The sequence below is a fragment of the Habropoda laboriosa genome, unplaced genomic scaffold, assembly GCF_001263275.1.
Source record: "Habropoda laboriosa isolate 0110345459 unplaced genomic scaffold, ASM126327v1 scaffold101, whole genome shotgun sequence".
NCBI lineage: Eukaryota > Metazoa > Arthropoda > Insecta > Hymenoptera > Apidae > Habropoda > Habropoda laboriosa.
This window is the reverse complement of record NW_017100207.1, coordinates 804,843-815,360: the sequence shown is the minus strand read 5'-3', so window position 1 is coordinate 815,360 and position 10,518 is coordinate 804,843. Positions and strand designations below refer to the sequence as shown.

Sequence of the window (10,518 nt, the reverse complement as noted above, 5' to 3'; positions counted from 1 at the left end):
ATTATTGCAGTAATTTCTATCGTTACATTTAATTCTAATTGTTTAGCAGCTTTTCTGCTGCTATCGACCCTACATTTTCTGACACTTGTCGAATCGACCCTACATTTTACTGACACTTGTAGAATCGACCCTACATTTTTTTTTTTTACGTGGAGGTAGGCCGACTCTTTGTGATAAACAATTGGCAAGCAAACGGTGGCTCGCTAAAGCGATATATTATGAAATTAAATTAATCACTCAATAAGTTTTAACGTTAGATTGTTTCCTCGGTATGGCCATGGTGGTCATCAGTGAGTGCCTCAAATGTTTAGAATAATTAAAATAAAATAAATGTTGTCAACTAAAAATTTTGAACGTCATAGCTAGCTAGACATTATTTTCAATTAAAAAAAGAAAATTATAAAGCATAATACTATAATCCTATGCTTAAAATGTATTTTCTTGTGGCCGCCTGACAGCAACCTGTAAATCTGGCGTGACAGTGAACGTGTTAATAAGTAAATGTCGTTCAAATTGTATCGTGTTTGATATCATTTTCATCAGAAAAATCTCAGCAATATGTTAAAAAAAATTCCAGATGAAAAAAGGAAACTTAAAGAAATTATATTTTTCTATTATGATTTGTCGAGCCGTGTAATCTCGTAAAGGAAATCGACTGGTGTAGCGTTACACGCTTGACCGACTGCGAGCGAGATAACATGGGCGCAGCAATGACGCAGACCTAGGCGTAGGACCATCTATACTGTCACTTGTAGAATCCAATCTTACTGACTCTTGTAGAGAATTTACTGTATTACCATTTGTATCTTTTCGACTTTGTTTTCTGCATGTGTGCTTCTGTTTGTACCGAACTAATCTAATTGTTCATTCACATTTTAGTTACATAAAAATTCACCTTAGAAAAGTCGCTAATAGGTCATTTTGACCCGGTTGGTAGTTCTAGTGTTAAAAAAAGAAAGTCACAAGATAAAGGGTTAAAGCAGCAACAATCAAACAAGTAGAAGCCCCTAACCATCCGTCTATCCATCCATAATTCATGCTCCTCAGAGCCAAGTGGCCAGTCACGATTACCAAGGCACGAGACTCATCATCTCTGACGTTCCACGTCGATGACGTGCACACACCATCGAGGGTCCAGGTGGCCGGTGGCACTCTTGGCACGCTCTATCCGGCCGATTACGTACCAGGGTGTTCTCCATCTTTCCTCGGTTGCGCAACCGTCCGAATTGGGAATCCTAGGCGAACCAGTAACCAACCACTCGCACGGGACACACTTTCCTTTTGTCGAGCCCTTTTGGACCAGCTCCAACGTACCTTGACTCGTAAACACGCTTGCTAATTAGCTGCGTTCGCAGAGCCGTCCCAGTCATCCTCCTCGTCGTCGTCGTCGTTAATCGTGTTCCCGTGGCTACGGGCTTCCGTGACCTTCGTGCTCACGAGCACACTTTTTTCCCTCTTTCCCAACCACGACTCGATCGTATCGCGTTTATTCGTTCTATTGAAATTTCGACGTTCCTTATCAACGAGACACAGTGTAGATACGGCGAACTTTATTCTCATCTCGGAGGAGTTGGATTGAAAGGAACGTGAAACAGAAGGTCTGTCGTCTGGATTTCGCGAGGAGAATTACGTAGGACACGCGGCGGGATAAGGGCAATTCTCGAGGGATCGAAACGAGAGATTCAGAAAGTGGCGCAATCGCGTTACCCTACTTATAACGATGCTACGCAGCTTCTGTAACAATCTTCGCTTTACGGAACGTGTCACCGTTTCACGATGGTCAACGAGAGTATTTGGACCGAGTCCAGACGTGATTTATAGACGGTTCGATAGGTTTTATCGGGTGGTACTTAGTTTCGTCGCGGTCTTATGGAGTTTAATAGGCCTCGTCTGACGGACGTCCATTAAACGTCACACGACGGATATTTATCACCGGTAGGAGTATGTGATTTGCACAATACGCGACCGATATTTGTGGAATTTTGCTGGTGGAAAAGGGGTGAGCTCGCTTCGATGTAAAATCTCTTGCTTTATTACCCGGACAATCGATATTTGGTAGCTTACGATAGAGAGAGACAAAGTTTCTGGCTGAAATGGACTTTTACAAAATGCACAATGTCGCTCTACATTATACCTAAGTAAACGTTATTTACGGTCGGTATTAAGAGATTACGGTGTATCTTCAAAGGGAGGAAAAATTCGTCGTAGTAAAGTTATTATGATCGATTAGAGTGAACTTCTTTTCGTAGGGGACAAGAGGGTGGGGTTGTTTGTTCGTGTGCTAATCGAGTTAATTTCTTTCTGTCACAGGCACCAAATTTCTGTGCAGCGAGGTGATAGCGCTAATAAGGAGCGAGGTGGACGACATCTGCTTGCAAATCATAAACTTCGAGGATTTGAGCTCCCAACCGCCCCCGCAGCCTGCAATTCCGCCCCCAAGCCAGACCAACAACAGGCTCGTCACACGCTGTAAGTTCCAATTTTTTTCTCTCTCCTTCTCGTTTTGTTTTCACTCCACTCCCCTTCGTGTTTTCTCATTTTTTTTCCCACCACCACTACTACTACTACTACGCTCGTTCTCCAGCGGATCTCCGTGAAATTTCACGTTCAATTTGCGTTCACTTGTCACTGTACATTTTCCTGCTGTTTTTTTTTTTTTCGATTTTTTTTACACGAAGCATTTCATAGACGAACATTTCATTGACCCGTTATCACGGCGAGGTACTGATTATTCAGACGGCCGAGAAACGAGTATCACTTTGCTGTCCATTTTCAGAAAATCGAAGATCCTGTCTGCCATTTTGTCGCGCCATTCCACTCGAAAGTCTCGTCACTGTCGTCGAACGTTTTCAAATTTCAATAAATACCTCACACGCAACATACCTTTTTACATGTTTAAAATGTTCGAAGAAACGAGTGCGAAAATGTTCGCAACTTTTTCACCCTCTACGCTTGAAACCTCCCTTGAAACGCAGGAAAAAGAGAAAGAACCATGAAACGGCGTTCGCGTGTAATTAAAGTACTGCAGTTTTCTGTCATTCTGTCGCCATTTTTTTTTTTCTTTTAAGAGCCCGTCAAAGTGAACGAAAGTACTTTCGATTCCGTTAACAAACGTCACTCCTACGCTACTGTTTGTCCTATTTAATTCCGCGGATATTCTCTTTCTCTCGTATCGCTTTCGTTGTGCAACGCGTCGAGGACACTAGGTCACGTAGTTAAGTGTTAACACTGGGTGTGTCTGTAGAGGCTTACTTGGAGCACGGTGTGACCTTACTTGCCACAGACTGATGTGCGAAAAGGTGCTTGTAAAAATTACCACCTAGCCGCTTCTTTTTTTTTCCTCTCTCTCTCTCTGTCATCCGTCAGAACTCTATACAACGGATTCTTTTCGGTAGCCGGAGGAATGGCTAATGAAATTCTGCAGGGAATTTCACGCTTCATCCTCTGTGCCTCTCCTCTCTGACCGATTAGAGAGGTAATTTCACTCGAAGCCGGTTATCCCGCTTGATCAACGCGTTAAACGAACCACACGGATTGATTGGATGAGCTTCGTTGACCGTGTGTCGAGTAAATTGCCGAATTATTATATCGAATGGGGAAAAATTTGAACGATTGTCGAGGAAATCAATTTTACAAACGCTTACTTTTCTACAACCGACCGTTCGTTCATTTTCCTGTCTAATTTCTGTCGAATACACCGATGAAAATATCGAGCATCGCCAAGCTTGCCAATTTTTTCCGCTTCGCGTGTCACCCAACGAGCACCCTTCCTGTAATTAAATGCATCTAAATTAATTAAAGTAATTAGCCTCGTGTCGGGATAAGGGGTGTTTAGCGTCCCGTGACATTGTCGACGTTCAATATTTAGGGAAATATTAATATCTTCTGGTGTACTCTACACACGTTCGAATCGAGTGTACACTTTTGTTTTTCTTTTCTCTCTTGCAGAAACTTGGCAGAAATCAAAAATGCACAGTAGAATTCCTCGAGTATACGTTAAGTTGTAGCAGTAACGGCGGTTACACGCTTTGTTCTCGTATAGGCCTGTTAAATAATTTCTACCAATGATTACTATGCATATAGCGACGCCTGAAAAACTGGCTAGAGCACGCTCATCATTAAACCAAGGCATATCGAATACGTTTAAAATTGTCAGCTTGCTTGTTTCCCGTTTAGTTTCTTTGGAAAACGGAATAAATGGTTATTTTCGAAGCTGGTCAATAAATACACCCCTTGCACACCCTCTTATTCCTTACATAAATAGTATTATTAGCACCTTGAAGCTACGTGCTAGCATACAATCATCGTACAGATTGCACACGCGAGCTGTATCCTCGTTTGAAAATACAAGTGAACGTTGTAAAGTGAACCTTTTAGAAAAAAAGAAAAAGATGAAATTTCCAAAATACGTTGCACGCGAAATTTCACCGCGGAACGTGGTTCGCGAAGTAATATTAATTGCTGTAATTTAATTACTCGCGTCAAACCGTGCAATTATTTGGGGAATGACTTTTGAAACGAAAGTTTATTTCGCTATTTTCAAATTAGCTTTGCAAGAGGAAACAGCACGTACAAGCGCCGGTGCAATGTTGTGCAAGCACTTTACCAAAGGTTCGTTGTATTTTCCTAAAAGGATCCGAGCATTTTCTAAATTCGCCACCAGCAAGACAGAACAGCCGCTTGTTCCCGAAACTTTTCGAATAACACACCCCTTGTACCGCTTCGTAACTCCGTATAAATAGTATCGCGAGTTGGTTAGAGCTACGTAGACTACCGCTCATAAGTGTTCACCTACCCACTTGTGTCAAATCTTTCGAAATAACATTCATCATGTAAGTTAACCCCTTGATCATTTACGTAACTTCAATTCCTCTGTATAATCTACTAAAAAAAAAAAAGAATAAACTTGTGTTCCATTGAAAGAAGAAAAAAAAGAAGTAATTCTGTAAACGCAAACTCTGCTGAATGAAACGTTATCGAACCGCTTGCGACGATTAGTTTCAGTGATAAAAATGGAAAATCAAACGCTAAGAGGGGAAAGCACCCTGTGTACACACTTGTGTATCCTAACGAGATACGTTGAAGTGTCGATTTAAATATTCCCAAAATGAAATTACCCGTGATACAGCTAAAGTAACGATTAAGGTAGAAAAATATGGAATTAACAAGAGCAATAATACAAGATAATTCACCAGGCAAACACGTCGCGTTTCCCCTGGAACCATTCCACCGGGCCACTAAATTCATCCACGAAAGACACCTCCGTTCGCCCCTAGAGGAGAAAGACGGAACGCACGCTGGACGCTTAACACTGTGGATGTCTTGCCAAAACATTTCGTGCCGTGCTCGCATATATAGCTTCCTGCGGGCTTTTAAGCCAGGGAGGATCATTATTTTCTGCTGCACCGATCGGTACAAGACAGCGTCGTCGTCGACGACGATCACGAGCAACGACGACGACGTTCAGGGCCGGCCCGTAGGCAACTGGGCCATGTAACACACACGTTGCACCCTTCCCACCTCGAAGATTATTGCAATCGTAGATCGAGGTCAGATTTGTCCGCATAATGAGTCGCGAAACGATACCGTTGCGCTTATTCGCGAATTACTCTTCGGCACGTCCTTCCGTGTGTCACGTTCCTGTTTTGTTTTCCTTCTTTTTTTCGGGAGATCTCGTCGAGCGAGAGAAAAGAACCAGCCGGTTAGAAGAAACATCTCAACTTTCTTTATTCGATCCTCTTCTTCCTTTTTTTTGGGCCTTTTTTTCTTCGGTTACCTCTTCAGTGGTGGCTGCAGGGCGGAGAAGGTGATCTTATGAAGAAAGTTCCCGCAGCTCTCGATCGAGTTTTATTATCGGAGCACACGAGTGGTCGAGTTTTAAGCAGAGTGGATTCGAACCAGGGAAGGGAGACTAGAGTTTCTAACCTTGGAAGGATTACTCTTGGTATCTCTTCGTTTACGAAGGAATCGTATTGACGGTGTAACGAAACGTTTACAGGGTGGATTAATGGTTGATAGAGATACTTGGGTAGCTGGAGAGTGTTCGAGGATCTCTTTCGTTGGGAAATTAGGAGATTCAACCCTTGACGCGTCGGCAATTCTACTTAACGATACTTATTTGCTTGTCAAGATTCTCCCACGAGATTTCTTCAAAAGTAATACGTTTACAATCGAGCCAGAGCTTTCGTGCGGAATAAAAATTCAGATTTTCCAGTTAATGGTCGCCATTCTAACTGCAGAATACGTGTATATTAACTGGTTTGTAAATGAAGTACAATTGAATCTCAACCGCGTAGAATGTACAGAGACGTCGTGTCTGTACGTATGGTTTGGCTGGAAATGAAAGGGTCAATAAAGCGCAGTTCTTCTTTTATTTCTCCGGTAATTATAACGACTGAGCGAACTGTCTGTTCCGTGTAATCTCGCTGCACACAATTCTGAATACACACACACGCACGCGTGTGTGTACAGGAGGAGGAGGAGGCGTGCACACGCGAGAAGGAAGAGACGCGTGGTCACGTTTTATATCTGGAGTGTTCGCGGAACTATTTTTAGAATGACGCCGCAGAACAGTCGGTGGACGTGTGTGGCGCGCCTAACAGTTAACCCTGACCCGGTAATAAATGTTATACCCCCGTATAGGAAGCTATAGACACCCCACCACCGCTTGATAAATCCACCCTCGACCACCCACGGGCGAATCAGCTGATGGTTACAATCCTGGGAATGAAATTGATTATTAAAATGGACACGGAGCTGTCGAGCCTGAACGATCGAACTACCCCACGTTCGCCACTTGTAATCTATTCTTTCGTTTATTTCCCCCTTTTCTCTCGTGCCTCTGCAATTTTCGTCAAGAATATCAGAGTTTGCCAAACGAAATTTTCAATTAAACTCCGATCGTTCTGATGGAAAACGGAACGATATTACTCCCTTTTTTTTCTTTTTTCTTCTTTGTTACTTGACCTTTCGTCCGTTCGATATTTCCACGATACGAAGAGGGTGTATTTTTCATTAGGCATCGATGTTCGACGAATTTTTTTCTCTTTTTTTTTCGTCTTACAACCAGAGGATGATATTCTCGATGGACAGAGTGTAGTAAAGGAGGAAAGGTTGCTTCGTTTGCTCGTTAATAACGATCGATGGCCCCTGGTGCTGTGCGAGAAAATTGCACCTATCAGTTCCAATCACCGACACCTTTCGTTCCACGCTTCTTCTTTTTTTCTTTTCTTTAATCTTTGCTTCGAACGGAATCGACGGCTAGATCTTTATTTCAGTTGGCCGGCACAAACTGGACGAAAGATCGTTCGTCTTCTTCACCGAGCAGGTTTCAAATTCATCGAATACACTAGTTCTTGTACGAACGGCGGTTTCCTTTTCGCCCGAGCACTGTGTGCCTCGTTCATGATCATCGGAACCGGAGAAACGGATACTGTATTTTTGCGCGCGAGGTTCAACGACTCGGAGGTTGGCGCAAAATCAAACAGCGTCACGACGATATCCTGCCGTATGATCGTAGAATTTCGTTTGCCAACGATTCAATCGCGTGTGTAACGATAAATCTAAAATTTACCCCCCGCCGCATCTGCTCCTCGCTGCCTGTACATAGAGAAGAACAACGAAATGCTTGTTCGGCGAAAAAGGAAAAACATATCAAAGCTCATTCTTTCCACCCCATCATTGCTATTTTTACTCTCGACTTCTAACGATGTCCGAAGCGTCAATTTGTCCCCTGGACAATCAATGGCTGTTCTCGTCCTCGACGCTCTCAGGTGCCACGGTGCAGCGCGATTCATAATCCCATTTTCCTTGCACCACGGCGAAAAGTTTGTTTAATCCAACCGGTGACTAACTTCGTTCACGTGTAACTCACTCGAGTCCCCGTGTTCGCTGAGAAAAATATATTGCGCAAAGTAACAAAGTGTATACGTATATGTATATAGAGCTCGCGGAGAAACCTTGTCCTGTTATATTCTGCCTGAGAAAAATGATCAACCGAAGTGGTAACGTTTAGCGTTAATCAGCTGTGCGGTTTCGAGTAAAATCCCGTTGAATAACCACGAAAATGATGTTTCTAATCGAACTTATTCTGTGATACGTCAATCCTGTCTAAAATCTCCGATCTTTCATTTTTACCTCGCCGACAGTTGTCCAATTGACCTATCACAGATTTCGTTTAACACGAAGGCACATTCTTTTGGTGTTTATTATTTTTGTACATTCTCCGGCCAAGGAATTTAGTAAAAATTTTGTGAGAGAAATTCTCGAAAGGACGATACCGTAGACTTCCGCAATATATTTTCTTCGGTGTCTAGCTAGCAGTTTCTACTAACAATCACTAATAAGATTCAATGACGTTGACTCGAGCAGTCGACAGGGCAAGGGCGTCCTTTCGTGCTGGCCTCTCCAGGACCGGTGTCGTTGGTCCACCAAGGGTCAGGAATCGACCGAGAGCCACGACCAACTTACCTCATCGACTTGCTGACGGGACCATCCTCGACGAGGACGCCTCTGAGAACTGGTGAGTCTCGGAACTTTGGTTGAATATTCCGTCGAATTTGGAGCTAGAGTGGCGGACAAAATTTTCGTTCAACCTCTCTCACACCGGTGTACAAGGGAAACTAAATTAGAGGCAGCATTTGTCAATACATTTTCAAATAATAACACGCAGTGGTATCTTACACAGCTACTTATTAATACACAGCTACTCCTTTTTTTTTTTTATTGATTAAAAAACTTCTAGCAGATCCTCTGAAAAGTACTGCAATTATCCATAAACACGCAATTTCCAATTTCCTTTTAAACACATTCTTCTATCGTCGTCTTCTTCGTGTTACTTATCGAACGATGCAGATTTTCAACGATCGTAAGACAAATTCTTTCTCTATTTCTTCACGCCACGTAAAGAAATACACCCGAGTTTCTCTTCGAGCGAAGACACGAATCTTTAAGGTACACCATGTGGAAATCTTATTCTGATGCAGTGGACGGAGATACGATGTGACAAAGATTGTTTTTTTTTTTTCTACGTGACAATTCGGAGTTATTTTTGTAGTTGTAGAAGAGAGACTGTGAAAGTTTGAACTGCAAACGTGTGGGACACCCTGTATAATTCGTTTTACTCGTCGGAGAGTTTCGTCCGTTCGGAAGTTTCGCTTTAGTAGCGGGTTGCCGCGTTCTGATTTGTCGTCGTACTGCGACGTGGCACAGAAGCCAATTAAGAAACTGACGAAGCTGACCTAACTAAGTACACTCGGCTCGTTAATGATACACTGCATTGTTCCGCGAGCGCGTTCACAGCATCCCGACAACGATGCCTGTAGCGTTTCGCGTGGACGTTGGTGAGGTACGAATGGCCGTTTCGATACCTCGTTAACCCCCTGACAGTACTTCCCTCCGTGTAATCGATTCCCTGTAAAAGGACCGCCGCGGCGATAGAAACGTCGATCATTCTGGTATCGTTTCGTGGAGAATTGAATTTTCAGCGCATTCCTGTCGTTGTTGTAGGCCGTTCGTTCGTTGAAACTCTTTATTTCGTGGTGTTTGGGGTTCGGGGGTGAATTTGGGGTAGAAAAGAATTGAAGAGTGAACGCAGGAAGGTTGTAAGTGAAGAATATTAACGTAAATAAGGAGACACGAGTTCTTAGTTGCCAAAATGTCGTTTGGGAAAATTTAGAATTGTAATAGAATTTTGGGAGAAAGTGATATTTTCTCATACGAGGAGATAATGTAATTTTTCGTTTCACTGGAAGAGAGATTGGAAACTCGGCGATTTTTTGCTTACCAAAGTGTCATTTGAGAAAATTTAAATTTGTGCCAGAATTTTGGTAGAAAGTTATTTTTCTTTTCACACGAGAATTTAATGTAATTTTTCGTTTCACTGGAAGAAAGATTGTAAGCTCGACGATTTTTTATTTACCAAAATGTCATTTGAGGAGATTTAGAATTGCGATAGACTGTTAGGAGAAAGTGAAAGACGTGTTTTTCTTCACACGAGGAGATAATGTAATTTTTCGTTTCACTTGAAGAAAGATTGGAAGCTCTCTATGCTTAGATATCGAATGGTACAAGGCGCCAACACGGAAACGGAAACTTTCATCGCGTGGGGTTTTTGTTGCCGGATAACAGAAGAAAAACACGACAATCTGGTCTCTGAACGACCAAAGGCAGACACGAGATCAAATATTGGCAGTCGCCTGGGTAAACAGTAGCTCCGTTTGGTACCGCTGAATTGATTAAGGGTTTCGTAAACAACCCTCATCGATAACCCTCTTCTATGAATGGCTCACAAATCGTGGCACAGGTTCCTTTCGTGTTCCACGCCGTCTAAGAAATGTTTCTTCGTGTCGATCGACCATCGTTTTCTATGATTCGATTGTCGAAAGAACGTGTATCGCGAGACTTGATGGATCATGTATGAAAATCTATGCAAATTTCACATCAGAGACAACTTTCACAAAACTGACATACATTCCCTAACAAAAATCGAGAAATTACAAATTCACTCTAAATTAACGA

At 42.6% G+C, this 10,518-nt stretch overlaps 1 protein-coding gene across 1 annotated transcript in view; it reads left to right on the top strand.

Annotated features, from left to right (window-relative positions):
• LOC108570657 (potassium voltage-gated channel subfamily H member 2) overlaps positions 1–10,518 on the top strand; it is a 115,251-nt gene that overhangs the window by 34,714 nt on the left and 70,019 nt on the right. The window contains exons 3-4 of the mRNA XM_017932548.1: positions 2,311–2,469; positions 8,371–8,521. Of these exons, the coding sequence (XP_017788037.1) occupies positions 2,311–2,469; positions 8,371–8,521 (310 nt within the window). The remainder of the gene's footprint in view (positions 1–2,310; positions 2,470–8,370; positions 8,522–10,518) is intronic.